At 32.8% G+C, this 17,574-nt stretch overlaps 2 protein-coding genes across 3 annotated transcripts; one reads left to right on the top strand and one right to left on the bottom strand.

Moving 5' to 3' along the window:
* The first annotated feature begins 749 nt into the window (after positions 1-749).
* LOC106669316 (ADP-ribosylation factor 1) lies at positions 750-9,729 on the top strand. 2 transcript variants are annotated; one of them, XM_014398716.2, is made up of 6 exons: positions 783-851; positions 938-1,080; positions 4,248-4,416; positions 4,490-4,599; positions 4,682-4,807; positions 8,414-9,729. In XM_014398716.2, exons 3-6 carry the CDS (start codon positions 4,269-4,271, stop codon positions 8,576-8,578), a joined length of 549 nt encoding a protein of 182 aa, XP_014254202.1. In that variant the 5' UTR covers positions 783-851; positions 938-1,080; positions 4,248-4,268; the 3' UTR covers positions 8,579-9,729. The 2 variants fall into 2 exon arrangements, with proteins under 2 accessions (XP_014254201.1, XP_014254202.1); XM_014398715.1 differs by lacking the exon at positions 938-1,080 and having other exon boundaries at positions 750-880; positions 8,414-9,728.
* An 861-nt stretch (positions 9,730-10,590) lies between these two features.
* On the bottom strand, positions 10,591-17,049 carry LOC106669303 (dolichyl-diphosphooligosaccharide--protein glycosyltransferase 48 kDa subunit). Its single transcript, XM_014398680.2, has 5 exons — positions 16,831-17,049; positions 14,593-14,894; positions 14,215-14,535; positions 10,904-11,293; positions 10,591-10,844 (listed from the first exon to the last, which is right to left on the bottom strand). Exons 1-5 carry the CDS (start codon positions 16,970-16,972, stop codon positions 10,686-10,688), a joined length of 1,314 nt encoding a protein of 437 aa, XP_014254166.1. The 5' UTR covers positions 16,973-17,049; the 3' UTR covers positions 10,591-10,685.
* Between the last annotated feature and the right edge of the window lie 525 nt (positions 17,050-17,574).

Genomic DNA, 17,574 nt, shown 5'->3' with positions numbered 1-17,574 from the left:
TCTCTCACAGTACCCATTCACGCTAATAAATACATACATATTCGCTTCAGCTGCACATATACTACAATAAACGAGATTTTTGTGAGTTTATTTTAACTGTTGCTTCTGTTTTTGAAGATATGATGGAAACAGCCTTAACAATAGATCAGCAATACCAAAACTTGTAAATTAGAAATAATAAAAGAAAAATGTACTTTATCGAATGCTTTACTTAAGTTTGTGCACATTGCCTATGCATTATTAATACATTTATTATGTTGCAAAAAGTGTTTTCCTCTAAAATAGCATGTGTTTATTGAATAAATTATTTTTTAAGAAATTTAACCTGTCTGAGTATGTACTTCAATTGCGTCATTCATGACCATGTTGGGTCTTCAACTTCTCAATCTTTTTCTTCCACGTCAGATGAAATTGTTTCATAGAATACTATTTGTCAAAATAAAGTAAAAATAGAAGTCGAACTTTTTTTTAAATAAAGTAGGAATAATCAAAGTTAAGTTAAGCACTTTACGACTTTACGTTAAAGATAGTTCAAATGTTGAGTTCGATTATCCATCGATAGCAACTTGTTGCGAAATCGCGATAAAAGAGTTTTTATGACTTTGCGTTTTTATTGGATCAACATAATATAATAATAATTAAACGATTACCTTTTGAAATTTGACATTAATTCAGGTAAATTTGAGAATGAAAATAGAAATGGAATTGTTTTTAATAATCACGTGACCAGCGCTCGGCCAATGGCGTCATAACTTTACGTGGCAAGAACCACGGGCCGGGCCTTTTCCCAAAGACGTCCGCCATATTGGCTCCGCGATATCCGACCCGTGAAGCTGTCATTATTTATTGTTGTAATAAGTTTAAGTGATTTCTATTAAAAGTAAGTCCAATTTGATTAATTAACAGTTTTCCGTTTTTGTTGTTGTTGTGCATGAAGGTTTTCCCGGCGGACTTTTCCACTCCCGGCCCTCCGTCCGGCATTCTCAGGGAGGAGTCCTTGATAAACGATTCCGGCCTCACTTTTGTACGTCTAAATAGCGACAACTCGGAACCACGTCTCGATTTACGATTTACACTTTGGTAATTTTGTTTATTCAACGGTTGGTCTATTCTACAATGTTCCGCTTTTCCTTTCTCACCAGGGGAAAAGAAATGTCGGCTAAAAGTGGCCGATTTTCACGAAGGAAACTGGTGAAAACTCAACTGGCATTCCGACAGACTCTTCTAATACAAATTCCGCATATACAACCTATTGTTTTAGTCAAAAATAATTTTACATTCAGTACAATTTTTTTAAACAAAATTACTCGGATTTTATAGGTTTTTAACCCCGAACAATTTTTTTTCTCTAAAAAACCCCGATTCGGTGTTTTGTCATACCCACCTAGGTTTTCCTGGTACTAAGGTAATGTCCGACACGCGGTACCACTTTGACTTTATGAATAATTTTGATTCACCGCCTTATAAGTACAATACGATATGTTAATTAAGCTCTAAACAGAAATCTACAAACTTTTATACAAATTATTACATCTAACATCTACTTCTTTACTGTCAAATCGAACATTGTATTACATACATATAGAGAGAGAAAAGGTGCCATTTTTTGGTTAGTTTAGTACCTGATATTACAATTATAAGTAATATCAGTTTGTTTTCATCATAAGTTTTAATTTGAACCATAGTTCACCAAATTTCTTTACTTTGGTTTCTAATCAGTTGGATCTGTATATCAGTGTTTCAGCTTTTTGCCATATTTGTTAGGTCTGTATCATATTGGTCTGTCAGACACGTTTTTCTACCTTTTACATATTATCCAATATGGTTATTACTACTACTCGATTTAAAAGTTGATTTCTCATTGTTAATCGAAGACGTTAATGGTTCTTTCTTGGTCATCACTGTGATCTATCAAGTCTAACCAGGTTCATATGGAAGGGGCCAATTACATATAATGAAATGTTAAAACAATATTATTATTACTTACAGATTTAGGGTTTGGATATTATTTGTACTTTGGTTGTTTCTGAATGTTTTGGTTTGCCCATCTATGGAAATTCGACAATTGAAAGGCTCACACATCCAACAGGCCAAATGATCAGAAACAACCAAATTGCACGATCATCACCACACCCCTTGGGGAAATATCAAAATGATCTCATTCATACAAACTTTTCACAGGACATAATTATGTGTACCACTGGTTAACGTAGTTATAATGACAAGGAAGTTTTTAGATGTTATTTGGTCATTTCAGAACGTTCTGGTTTGCTAACCCTTGCTACTTTAGTTTTTCTGTCTTCGAAAGTTTGGGGGGGGGGAGATCGACAAACAAAAGGCTCAAACTTTCTAACAGACCAAAATGGTCGGAAACAACCAAATTGCACGATGGCCGCCACAAAGACCCCATGGGGAAATCTCAAAATGATAAATTTTTTGCTGGTCAAAATTTTTGTTTACCACCGGTTAACGTAGTTTTAATGATGAGGATTTATTTAGATATTATTTATAATTTGGTCATATCTGGAATTCTGATTGGCTTACCTTCGCTCTTTTAATTTGTCTTTCAGAAGTGGGTGGTTCGACCAATGAAATGTTCAAATTCATCTTAACACACCAAAACAGCAAGCTGAACTCATCAAAATAACCAGAAACGACCAAATTTCATAATCTCATCTCATAATTAACATTCCTACAAAATTTTCATAAATCATAAATTAGTTTACATTCATTTTTCGCTATAAAATTCATATAAATGATTAAACAATAATGGCAATGACTTACACTGACAATGATTAAACATTGCAAACAAGTTCTGCAGTGTTATAAACTTTTATGTCTTATAATTTTGGCCGGTCTCCTCTCAATCTTTGGTTTGTCTTATTGCTATTATTTTTTTATTAGTGCTTGTCACATTCTAATTCACCAGTGATGATGGTATCAGGCTAAAATGAAGAATGAAAGACCACAATGATCAGAAATTACTAAATTTCATTTGAAAAATCTCAAAATTATCTCATTCCTTCAAACTTTTCACGAGTCATAAAACTGTTGTCTAAACTGCTAATAAAACCTGACCCTTTTACATTATTATAATTACAGAGGATTTATTTACTATATAAATCTATAAACAGAGATTTCCTCTTAAGTTCGGTAGTATTGGGTTGTCCGGAAAATAATGCAGGATTTTAAGTTTTCATTAAAAAAAATCTATATAAAATATTCTGTTTACGTTTACAGGATTACTCATTTGTATGAANGTATGGGAAATTATTTTGATTAAAGAACATTGCTTTAAAGTAACTAGTTTCTTTTTTTTTGTTTAATACCAAAATCCTGCATTATTTTCCGGACAACCCAATAGATGTAATGTATAAGTTGGTTTGGTCAGTTGTGATCATTTTGGCCTGTCAGTCTCTTATTGACCTTCATTTTATTTTTTAATGGTTTTCATCCACAAACCTCTCACTGATGATGGCGACAGGTCGATACAGTAAGGGAGGGCAGATTATTGTTCAAATGGTTTAAAATTTTCAAATTTACAATATTAAAAGATTATGGTCAAGAATGCAATTTATCTGTATGCTTCAGCCTTTGTCTTCTCTCTTCAGAGGTTTAACTTGTTAACTTGTCTACAGGCCAGGATGTACAAGTTCATCGTGCAGATCTCACCCCACAATATTCGTGTGTGATGAAGTTTTCCAATCATTTTGACCTGTTTTAGCTGTATTATCATGGATACAATTTGTATGTGGTTTGGCCTTCTCAAATCCTCCTGATCAGCCTATCCTGACCAAAATGGCAAATATAGGCAGTTCAAAATATTAGTAAACGACCAGACTTCAGGAAATATATAAAGCTGTGATTTAAAAAGTAAATAACAATTTGATTTGGGTTTAAAAGTACAATTTAACCAATAAATTACCCCTACAATGATGATTTGTAGAACGTATTGTAGCAGGTATGGTAATCCCCTTTCTGCATTATACAGTACATGAGTGAGTCATAAATCAAAAATAAAGTACAATTTGCAAAAACTTTTGTCTGTCATTCATTTCTATTATATAGTTTCAATTTATATATTGAAGTTAATATCTTTTTAAATTTATGGCAAAGTAAAATATTACTATAGGAAAGATATTTATTTGAGCAGTTTGTCATAGTGTGTGCTCTCTCTCGTTTGGCCTGACATATATAAATAATTTTATTCACTAGATGAAAACTAATTGATATCGGCGTTTTTCCAGTTTTAATTATACCTAATCAAGATGGGGAACATGATGGCCAACCTTTTCAAAGGCCTTTTTGGCAAAAAAGAAATGAGGATTTTAATGGTAGGCCTGGATGCTGCTGGTAAAACAACAATATTATATAAATTGAAATTAGGAGAAATAGTTACAACTATTCCCACTATTGGTAAGTCAATTCAGTAAAAACGTGACAACCCTGAAATGTAAACTTTTATTCTATATTATTTTTTTATTTCTAGGTTTTAATGTTGAGACTGTCGAATACAAGAACATAAGTTTTACAGTCTGGGATGTTGGTGGCCAAGATAAAATCAGGCCTTTATGGCGACATTACTTTCAAAACACTCAAGTTGGTACCACTTGCTTTTAGAAAGTCGACTTTTCAAATTCTTTTGTGTCTATTTTTGTAAGTGTGGTGTTATTTTTTCCAGGGGCTTATTTTTGTCGTAGATAGTAATGATAGGGAACGTATTGGAGAAGCAAGAGAAGAGCTCATGAGAATGCTTGCAGAAGATGAACTCAGGGATGCAGTACTTCTTATATTTGCTAATAAACAAGTGAGTAATTTAATTTAAACAGTCAACATACGGTCAACATTTATAAGTTAAATATTGATATTAAATGTTTGACCAAAAGTTAACCCTACGTTATCAAAAAAATATTTACAATATTTAATGTGAATGTCAAATTCAGATGAAATTCTCACTTTCATTACTAATAAAATCTAGTCATAATTTCATAATAAATCATGATTATATAATAACAAGTAGATTAAAATTTAACTTTAATTTATTATGTGTAGAGATTAGTGACCGTTAATCGATAGTTATTCAGATATCGTGAGATGCGGTCGGGTGTGATGTAGGTTTCAGAAAAACATTTTCTTTATTGTGCCAACTTTCGATCCTTTATTGAGATCATCTTCAGGGCCTGGGATTTACAAACAATGTTTACATTTAACAAATACATTTAGGATGTGGATAAGTGAATTTATACAATGCAAAATATATTTTATATTCAAACAAAGTATTAATCATTTAATTTATTACCACATCGAGTAAATAATTGACCAGATTCCATGCTTCAACAAGATTGGTTTGAAGCTGATCAACACTTGCTGGAGGCGGCAAATGATGTTTGACCCCCTCTTTGCCATGTCCCATAAGGGTTCTATAAGAGACTTGTCAGGAGAACGTGCTGGCTGATTCAGTGTGTTCATCCTCCAAGTCATGGTGACAACTCTAGCACTGTCACACATTAACATGAAGTTGTCCCCAATAAATGGAGCGAATGGGTCTTCAGCTTTCAGAAAAACTTCCTCATTGTACCTTAGTGCAGTAAAAGATCCATTCTATATGATAATCATTCGGTAAATGGGTTCACGGACGTTGATGTTTGGAGTTGACTACCTGCCAAGCAAGCCTTTAAATAATAGTGCGGCAAGAGCAATAAAACAATCGTGCCTTGTACATGGTCGTTCACTGCCTTCTCTTTGATTGAGTCTTCCGATGGCCCTAAACTGCTGTAGACTATCGAGAATAGTAGAGGAACAGCACACCCAGGCAAATTTTCTGTTTTTTTATTTATTTTTGGGTTTAATTTTATTTGTAAGTTACTTCTATTCTCTCTTTCTTTTTTCTTAATTTCTTCCTCATTTATTTTTTTACAATACAATTTAAATTGATGTAACTGCATCGTGCTTTTATATCGATTTATTGGCTTAAAACCGTGCTTTTGAAAAAAAAATTGATAATTAATGTTTTATTCAAATTTGTTTCATCAAAGAAAACAATTTTAAAAACCAAATAACTTACTTGACAATTTGGCTCTAGAAAAGTTGAAACTGAACCTTTTTTTGTCAAGAGTGTTAAAGGATTACTAACACTGTAAACTAGTTGGTTGTTTTTTTTTTTTTTTTTTTTTTCTTCTTTTTTTTCCCATACTGAGTTTGTATCTAATATTTTCTCAGTTACTCCTGTTGTTAAATAATAACAATAATATGTTATTATGTTTACCATTATTTCATCATTTATAGTTTAGTCATTAACTGATCATGGGGGCGTCGGTGGCTGCAACGTTTTAGGCGTTGACATGGCGCACTGTAAGGTAAAGGTCCCAGGTTCGAATCCAGCGACCCTGCATTCGAACCCGACATACTTACAAATGGGCTCTTTTTCATAAACACCGGCACCCTGAGGGTTTATATGACCTCTGCTGTTGCGAACCCTCGTTTAAAAAAAAAAAAATTAGCTGATCATCCTGCTGGCCAGCATATCCTTGCTAGTTTTAATGATGAAAGGCAAGCAACCTCCAAGGCTCATAATCTGCCTTGAACAGAAATATGTTTAGGAGAACCACGGGCCAGCAAGAGGGCCAACATGACCAAGCAAGGCTCGCCATACCCGCAGCAGCCTCAGCCAACACCCCCATTCATGCCTCATCTTCTAAATTTTAGAGAGTAGACCAGCCATCCTTAAGAAATTGAAAAGTTTTTCTATGCTGTGTTCATCATCTGACAAAATCTGTCCCCAACTACCCGAAACACCACATGCACTCCTTTCTGGCTTAAATTGAATTCAGACAGTAAGAATATGACTGTTAGCCGTTCCTGACAACCTTTACAGTTGTCGGTGGAGGTTCCCTCATGAGAAAACCATGTGTGAGTCTGCGATGACCTATTCGGAGGCTTGCTAGGACTGTTTCTTCCTTACAGGAGGTTCGAGTAGCAGTGGACCATTGTTTTACATCATCCTTAAAGCGGGAATCACGCTTACTCGATACCCCGTTTTGGTAGGGTGCGTACATCTACTCGACGTCAAGCACCATGTACAATCACACAGCGAGTATCACAATCGCAACACCTCTTTTCTTCTTAATGCACTATTTTGAGCAAAACCTTGTAATAAATTGTTAGTTAAATTTTATAAGCACAACCATGTAATACAGTGTTAGTTAAATTTAATTGTTTTAAATAAAGTTATTCCGGTATATTGATAAATTTTTGATCTTGTTCAATTTGGTTTACAATAAAATAAGCATGTCATAATATATGTAACGACAAAATTACATATACATAGTTGGAAATAAACTACAAAAAATATGAGTGTCCGGTTCTAACACGCTACTCAAAAAAAAAAAAAAAAATGGTGTAATTTTATGAGCAAAACCATGTAATAAATTATTGGTTAAATTTTATGAGCAAATCCATGAAATAAATTGTTAGTTAAATTTTATGATCAAAATCATGTAATAAATTTTAGTCCAACTTTTTTAGCAAATCTGTGCAATAAATTGTTAGTTAAATTCATTCTATCAATAAATGGTTTTCCGGTATTTTGATCAATTTTCTGTCAAATCATTAAAATTAATTTTTTAAATAAATATAATGAATTCTTAATTTGGTTTATATTAAAATAAGTGTGTTGTGAATAATATAACGACAATACTACATATAGTTTGAAATCAAAATATAAGTGTCCGGTTCTTTTGTCTTCGTCTGTACTCGATGCTACTCGACAAAAATCTGGACAGTGGGGATCACATAGCATTGAATAGGGTAGCCTACGTTGCATGGCATCGGGCAGATGTGCACAGGGGTTATACAATCTTAGGAAAAATTGGACTTTGGATTTGCGTCGGGTAGCATCAGGTAGCATTGCATCGGGTAAGTGTGTTCCTTCCCTGCTTAATTCTCTCAGCTTGTTAAGCATCATTTCACCATCTCTCGCTGGTTTGATCTGTCAACAATAATCTTTCAATTCCATATGTTTCAATATTAATTCCATTCAGCTGAATGGTAGTCCGTCTGTCCACTGTCCAACTTTCAGTTTATGATTAATTTTATGATATTTAATAAAAATTAAATTAAATAGTTTAATTAAACAATGACAGAATTAGAACAATTTGTTTGTATTTTTTTATTTGTTTGGAATCTCTTTATGAACCATAGTATAAAATTAGTTGAAAACAAATTTGAAATGTGTAAATCTTACTTGAAGACTGACAAAAAATTTATTCCATGTTTAAATTTTAATTTAAATGAATAACTAGACAATGTTAGCATCTTTTTTTTTTTTTTTTCAGAATCCATTTTTGAACCATAGGATGGTTTTTCTTTAATTTTAGCAGTCGATTCAAATTTCTCAAATTCCATTGTATTACAGGATTTACCAAATGCTATGAACGCAGCCGAGATCACTGATAAACTAGGCCTGCACTCCTTACGCAACCGCAACTGGTACATCCAAGCAACATGCGCAACAAGTGGGGATGGACTGTACGAGGGGCTAGATTGGCTGTCGACCCAGCTGAAAAATGCAAACCGCTAGTATATGAAGGCAGCAAGTCACCGCTAACATCATCAACTCATCAATTAAGAATATAAAAAAAAATTCATCTTCATCATCATCGTTTCATCCGCAGCGAGATGGATGGAAGCTGGTGGTGGGGGGTGACCATTGGGGGTTTATCACCCTCACCCCCTCCCTCCTAAAACCCTCCCATTCTTCAAATTATAAAATAATTTCTTTGTTATGAAACAAAAAATGAAAATTAAATTTAAAAAAAATACAACATTGAACAATTAAAAATATATAATTCAGTTGCAGAGTCTTCACAGTTGGACTTTGAACTATTAATTTTGTCTTTAAAGAAAAAATAAAGTTATACTAAATTGAAGAAAATTTAAACATTAAAGTGAAGTGCGGTGAAATTTCCCTTCGCATCAAAATTCAACAGATCTAACATTCCTCAAGATTGTCTTTTTGATTATATTTTATTTATAATGAATGTTTGAACTCATGGAAATATATTGCGCTTGAGTGACTGTATAAATTATTTTTTACCCATTTAAGTACTCAACCTTCACTATGTTTATTATTATAATTTTTTTAAATTAAATAAATGTTTTTTCTTTTGCATAATTGTAGTATCTATCTGTAGTTATCACATAAGTGGTTTCATGTATCAACTTTGCTTCTTTTTTCTTTTGGATTATGAAAATTATAAAAACACAAATAAAGGGACTTTTTCACACCTTATTAATGTAAAGGGAAATAATGATGACTGTAAGCCGAAAGGCCAAACATACTGATCCTAATTTTTCCTTTTCTTATTTTTTAATTTAAAATGCATTTCTTGAAAAATATTCTAGATGAAACAGAGGGTCAAGCTCACTTCTGCTAGCACTTCTCAAAAATATATTACATAAATGTCTTTTACTGGTGGACACCAGCAAACGTTAATTTATAATGAGGGACTTAAGTATGTGAAGTAAAAAGGCAGATGGTTAACATCCTTTTCTTATATGACAACGAACATGTAATATTTTTTGATCAAGCAACAGTCTATATTCTTTTGCTACATATGTAAAAAACATTGCTTTAGAACTTAGGTCAGCCATACCCAGTGCTTAAGTCCCTTGAAATGTTTTTCACCATGTAATATGTTTTCATTTTTAAAATATAGTATGTGAAATTATTTTTTAGAAATTTTTATTTTACTATGTTTTTCTTTTTTTACATTTTAATCCTTTGTTTATTTTCTATTTTTAATGTGTTATTAAATAAACAGTTTTTTATGACCACTTACTGCCATGCCGTATTTTCTATCTGGATCTAGTGTAATACAAATTCTTTTTTTCTTGTCTTTGAATTCAGTTCAAAATTGGTACCCATTCGACATAGTGCTCACTAGTTAACTGCTTTTGTTTCAGAGAGCAATTTTTTAAATTTATATTTATTCTTTCCCAAAATGTTTATAAATATTACACCATTAAGTTAGCAAATTTTTAGGATTCGAGATAAAATGAAGGAATAATGTAACACTGCACAAAAACAAAACAGAAATGATACAAATATTATAGTATTAAAATAAATACTGGATAAATTACTAAATAATAAATAAATTATTAATAAAACTTGTTTGTGTTGTATGCGGGGTGATGAACCTGAAATTTGATCGTTACAGGTTGTCTGCCTACTCAGCATCTTCAGTGTTGGGCAAAGATCGCGAAATGTCGAACACTGACAGACCAACTGTACAAGGATAGGCAGACCAAATGATCAGTAACAACCAAATTTCAAAATCTTGTTTATAACAAATTAAACTTGTCAATTGTTAATGTTTGCTATATGTTAATAAATCCAATACTCACTCAAATCCAACACTCATCTTTGTAAAACAGTATAAATTTACTCTGTTAAACTTATATTTTTTATATTCGCATAAAATCAATATTAATCATTGATACGATAAATAACAACTAATTATATTAAATCATGTAAAAATTATTTTATTTTTGATCTAAATGAGTCAGAATGGGAAAGAACGTGATAAAAAAAAACAATTAGAAACAATTTGTATTTATGTTGTTTTTACAAAGTTAACAAAAATAGTGCTTATTTTACAATATGTGCACTCATACAAGTAAGTCTTCTACTCGTGTTTAGATTTGACGGGCTCATCTTTATAATGGAGAAAAACTATAGAGAATATAAATACACCAAACATCATTGAGAATGCACTAGCATAGTATGGATATGCACTAGCGATAAATCTTTCGTACTGCGTATGCTCCAAGGGCCTCACAGATACCTAGAAAAAAGTATTTTTATAACGGAGTTTTCAATGAATCACAGATGCAATAAGCCCACCTGAGTCGAACTGTACAAGCTGGTATAGCCTACTCGTAAATAATTGACTTTAAACTGATAGACGCCGTAAACATCTGGAATTTTGAAGACAGCTTCATACGCGCCGGGTTTCTTCCTGATAAGTTTCGTCCTTACGAACGGGTCAATCCTCACGAACTCTAATTGGATATCGTTGGCGTCGTGGGGCACCCAACCTTGCGGGGTTTTTCTTTCGACTTCCAATTCGTAAACAACTGTTTCCATGATCGTATATGAAGGAGGAGGGCTGCTTTCATCTAATTTGTGATGGGCTACAGATTTCACTCGTAATACACCGTTTTCTTTCAACACCCATTTGCTCAGAGCAGTAGCGACTTGCTGATTTCCAGACACCTCGTATTTCTTGCCTCCCTATCAAACAAACATATATACGATTAGTAAATATGTACAAAAAAAGAAAAAATACACATTACGCCATACATGTATCGCTTGGTGGGTTGGAATCCCACTCGTGACACTGACTTTTTTATCTCAACTTAAAACCTTAAATAATTGAATGATATCAATTGGTCAAGCAGACCACGAAAAATAGTGAATTTAATGAATTAAAATGAAGTATACTTAACTAAAGCTCTCCGTGGCCATTTCATTTGTCACCGAGAATCAAATAGATTACACGACATTTGAAAAATGGCAAAAAGGAGGGAAAATTCAAAAAAGGTGGGGTTGAGATGGGAAGTTAGTGCCCGAGGGGATCGAAGTCACGATAGCTCAAGTGGTAGAGTAGCGGCGTATCAAGCCAAAGGTCGTGGGTTCGAATCCCGCTCGTCACACTGACTTTTTTATCTCAACTTAAAACCTTAAATGATTGAGTGATATTAATTGGTCAAGAGGACCACGAAAAATAGTGAACTTCTTAAATAAAATTAACCTTTACAAAAAATAAAATTTAAAAGGAAAAGAATTTTTTCCTTTTACAAAAATAAAACAGCAGGCACTAAACATGGTCTAATAATAAACGGTAAATGGCCAAATCTGCAGTGAAAGTTTTTCTACATAAACTTAATGAGAAGATTAGCACAAACAAAGAATGTATTATGGATTTAAATCTGAACTGCTATGGCAGAATATTTAGTACAATCGACCCTACAGTACAGGGTAATTGGGGTAGATCAAATACTCTATTGTTCTTAACTAAATGACATGTATGAAGAATGAATTGAAGATTGAGTATGAATGTATGTTTAGAAAAAAAAGAAGGGCTGAAATGATTTACCTGTTGACAGCCTTAACTTCGGTGGGCCCGAATCCCCAAGAACACTGGAATGGTGGAAGGCTCATGACTAGAGCCCGTATGCAATTGTATTTTGTTTTGACTAACACTTATAACCATGGTTTCTAAGATATTTATCTGAATCATACTTCTATGGTGCAATGGTTCACATTTTATTCTGCATATTTGAAGGATATTGCACATTTGAAAAAAATATTTACTTGTATAGTGCATGTTTTTCAGTCAAAATATATTTTATAGTTCGCCCAGGCACTGAAGCTGACCCGAATAAAGGTCAAAACATTGGCAAAAAATGAAAAAGGTGTTTTTATAAATTTCATTCCTGACCACTCTCACCACTTCAACAAATTATTAAAAAAAATATTGCAAATTTGAAACATTTTTGCTCACTTAAAAAAGTAAAAATTAATTAGGCAACTAAGAACATTAGAGGAAAAAACAAGTGTCTAAAATTTGAATCAGATTGCAGTTAACGACTAACACAATATAATTCTCTTGAAATGATCGGCAAATTATCTGAGGCTCCCCATTTCCAAAACTTCTGGGTTGTTTTTTTGCCTTTTTGAAAAATTAATTTTTATGACATAGGTTGTGGAAAGAGGGGCTATTTGAAACCCAAAAATAATCAGTGTTAATCCTCTTTTGTATTTTCAACCTAGTAAACCTAAAACAAATGCCAAAAATGTTAACTTCAACTTTTTTTTAAATAGCAAACTGGATTTTTACCAAAGCAAGAGATTAAAAAACATACTTGATAAAAATACCAGATCGATGGAATTGGGGAAAATCAATGAAATCTTAAATGGAAAAAATTAAACCGTTATACACGGAATCAACTATAAAGTTATTTTAAGTTCTTACAAATATGCTCACATCACCTCTGTTAACGTTGAAAAGTTTTTTCAAAGTACATACGTTTAAAAAAATAAAAATAATTTAGTTATATTATTAGTCAGGTGATGTCTCTCACATTCATCCTGCGTTTTTAATAGTTTTAGTACAAAATTATATCACATTTGAGGGGTTTTTTAGTGTATATTTGAGGTTTTAATAGTGCATACTTTATGGGATATTTGAGGATTTTTATTACATATAAATTCCAGCTCTACTCATAAAAAACCTTGAGAAGTCTAATAATTACTTTCATTTTAGAGAATTGTGTCAGTTATAGAGTTCACAAAGTGATAAATCTACTACTGAAGATGGCCGATATAATGATGATATGTTTTATTTGATCAAGCAGTTAGGTCTCTGACCTTTCTAGTACTTAACATGGAAATAATAAAGCTGACATAAATCAGACAAAATCTGGCTGGAATGAGCTGACCAAGAATGTCAAACACAATAAACAAACTAAAATTTAAAAGTTTAAGCATTGTCTATTTTGTGAGATGTTCATGGGGTCTGAGAGTTAATGAACCTGTTTGGCAAATCATTTTTTGTTTGATGAATCTCAACAACGAGGATGAAACTGAAATAACAAATAACCAAACTACATGTTTATTACCTTTTAGATCTCAAGAAAAACTCTAACTTATAATAAATTAAAAATAGCCAAACTGCAAGTTCATCACTCTTCAGAAATGTTGATTACATGTGTCGGTCTGTAAGTTGGAGATGCATTTTGAACTGGCACTGGCTCACTGGGTACATAACTCACTGGAATTATGATGTTACATATATCGGCTTAATGCCATCTTCAGTAACATGGAGAGAAGAGAAGTTCAGGCTCCAAGCTGAGATGTGTAACATCAAAAAACTCATGAGTGTAGACGAACCCAGTGCGGTTCTGGGTCTCACCAAGAATAAAGTTTTAGTTAGATTATTAAATTTATGTAATTAAACTGAAAAAAATTATAATTTGCAAGTAGATAAGCTGAGGGAAGCAGACCAATTGTCTAGTTTTCTTATCAATCCTGTATTTTCAGTTTATTTATTTGTAAGTAAAACTATTTAAGATTGCAGGCCATTGGAAATCTCTATATGTTGTTCAATGTTTACAGGTTTATAAGGAACATAAAATATGATCATTACTTACATGTTTTTGGACTGGAGAGGTAAATGCTTCATCGCTGAAAAAGTGAAGTGAACCAGAAAACACAACTCTCGCATTGTTTCTGGCTTGTAGAGCGGCGATTAGAAGTGTATTTTTTCCCACAGCATGTGGATAATCTTTTATGGGCTGATCAGGAATATACGTATATGCAGTGCTTGATGCAGTCAGCAGCTGTAGAACTAGAGGATTGTCAGAGTCTGCAATAAGCCCTGTCCCTTCGTAGAGCATGGGGGGGATATTTTTGTTGCCAACAATTACCGGAGCATCAATCAAATTTTCAGGATCGGCTACGATCAGTGTATGCTGAAAAATCGTGTTGATAAATTACAATGGAATGTTCACAATGTGGGCATTGCTTACAGATCCCGTGTCAGAAGAGTCGTAGTTTATATGGTCAATAACCGCCGAACCTTCTTCATCGATTTCAAAGCCACATTCAGATGCTATTTCCCTTAGAATGTCTCCAGACATTGAACTACCGGCCACAATGACGTTGCCCCCGCCGTCAATAAATTCGGTGATTGTTTCAACATTAAGTGTTCCTCCAAACTCTTCGACTGACGGGGCAAAAAGTATCAGGTGGTCATATAGAAATTCCCCATATCTTGACAAAACTAATGCCGGGTCATCGGCTAACTTAAATGTTAAACTGTATCCTCGATCTAAAATTTAAAATAATTACAATAATTTTTTTATATTAGAAAATGTAAGGTAGCAAATTTTAAAAATATTGTTTTACTCGTTCATTTAAACAGACGGTGATACAATTACTTATTTATTCTAATGTTTTATTTATAAAATACAATCAAATAAAATAATATTTAATTTATATTTTATGATACACACAAAAACAATACATTTTTTTATTATTATTATTAATTTTTAAGGGCGTTTTAACGGCTAAGGTCATTTCACGCCCTAACATCTTATTATTATTATTATTATTATTATTATTATTATTAATTTTTAAGGGCGTTTTAACGGCTAAGGTCATTTCACGCCCTAACATCCAAACCTTCTATCTTAGGTTAGCTATATCTCTTCTGAATGCTATAAAGCTCTGACTCCAAACATTCACTCGTAATCTAATTTATCCTATTGCCATCCAAGCTTTAATTTTTCTTTAAAAATTCTTAATTCGGAAGCCAAATGTATACAAAATTTCCATTTTAAATTGCATAAAATTTAATAAAATTATAAAATTTATTTCTGTTTCTTTTTTTATTATTGTTATTTTATTTTATTCATTTTTTATACCTAAATAGCTAAAAATGAAGGCTTCTTTCAGCAAGTTCTATATATTCTTTTTCTTTTAATACAATCAAATTTCCCTCATAACTGGATAATTTCACTTTCTCCAACATTATTCCATTTACTTTATAAAGAAAAGCACTAATAAACTGATACAAAAACTCACTTAGATTTTTTTGTATAACAACTGGGGATTCACAAATGACAGAAGACTTGCATGTTATTCACATACGGTAATGTTTTAAAAGCAGTGATGATATAAATTATTCAAAAGACTATTTGACCACAGATAAAACTCTCACTACAAAACAAACGTCACATCACACATGATTACTACTACAACCAATCTGAAAACATGGAAGCAAACTGTGGAGTTTAACCAAGCCGTCCAACTTCAAATAGTCAATATTTTGAGACATTTCCTCCCAACTTCCTACTTCGTACCATGCCACTATAAAACTCTAGACCCTCATCCCAACCCCCCAGTCCAACATTTTTCATCCCAAACACTTCTCCACAATCCTATTAAGATGCCGAAGACACTAACGGTCATGCGGTTCCCCCCTAGTGAGGAAAGTGAATGGTCCTGTGATAGGAGTGTAATTAATGGATTAAAAAAGGATAAAAACAACCGTTTCCTCCATGACCAGAATAGATGGCCTAGATGCTCATTACCAGGCTCAAGCACAATTTTCATATCGGGTGGCATTCCTATGCACTCTCTGTATGGAGTTAAGGATGACCCTTCAAGTAGGTGGGACACACTGCAAAAGTAAAGCGGCCCATAAACGATCAATATTATTGCACAATATTTTGGGTTGTGCAATTTAATTGATCGTGTGTAGACGATATTGAAAGTTTGTGCAATACATTGCATGATTGACGAAAAGTTGAAAATATATTGTACAACCTGGAAAATTTTGCACAGTCTGTTGGCATTATTGCGCAATATCAGACAGTGTGTTGAGTATCAATAAGTGGAAAATATTGCACAAACTTCAATATCGCCTTCAAACTATTCAAGTTCATAGCACCAACAAAATTTTGTACAATATTATGGAATGTTAAGGGGCAACCGTCAAATTATTGTGCAATCTATATTGTACAATAATATTGACCGTCTATGGGCCGCTTTAGTGTCCAAGTAGTGTCAACCTAGCATGGCCTATTCTTAATCGGGTGAGTAAACTATGAAGAACCCCACACAAGTTAAATTGTATTAAGTCAATACAAACAGTATAAAAATTAAGTTTCATTGATTAATTAACAGCAAACTCAGAAAAGTTTTATCAATGTACATCTTGAACTGATTGATATGAGTACTAATGTAGAAGAGTCGAGGCTTACCTTTGAGGGATTTAAAAAATAAAGAATGTGTTTCTTTGATGGCCAAATTATCTAAAAGCACCAGAGTTTCATTTTCACCCAGGACGGTGGAAACGTAGTGGAAAAGGGCAAAATAGGTAAAAATCAAACACCGGCTATTCATTTCGACTGCCAACGAGGAGGTACAAACAACGACGTGACATCCAGCGGCAGCCTTTTGCGTGAACCGGCGACAGATCGAAACGGTTCCCGACACTGGCGCCGTTGCTCACGAGTTCCGAGTGGAGCAGCTATGAGTGGTGCACTACCTCAAAAAAGGACAAAATGAATCATCTAGTAGAATATTAAATTTAATTTATCTTCTCGAAGAAAATTGGAGCTTTTTGGACGAGTTTATTTATTTACAGGCAGTTAAAACAACCAAATTACAAACATTCCTTCTCACTTTTTTTATATTTATTTTTATATTTCATTTCCTTTTTATTTGTTCGTATATTTTTGTTGTTTAATTAATTTTTATCATTCCTTCTCATTTCCTTTAAATTTATTTATATATTTTGTTGTTTAATTAAATATTTATCATTTCTTTATTTTTGTTTATATTTCTGTTGTTTAATTAAATTTTTATGATTCCTTCTCATTTCTTTTATATTCGTTTAAATTTCTGTTGTTTAATTAAATTTTCATCATTACTTCACACTTCCTTTATATTTGTTTATATATTTCTGTTGCTTAATTAAATATTTATCATTTCTTTATTTTTGT

The sequence above is a fragment of the Cimex lectularius genome, unplaced genomic scaffold (assembly GCF_000648675.2).
Source record: "Cimex lectularius strain Harlan isolate CLEC.00 unplaced genomic scaffold, Clec_2.1 scaffold35, whole genome shotgun sequence".
Lineage (NCBI taxonomy): Eukaryota > Metazoa > Arthropoda > Insecta > Hemiptera > Cimicidae > Cimex > Cimex lectularius.
Note: the sequence above shows the minus strand (reverse complement) of the source record. Positions and strands in the feature narration are given on the sequence as shown.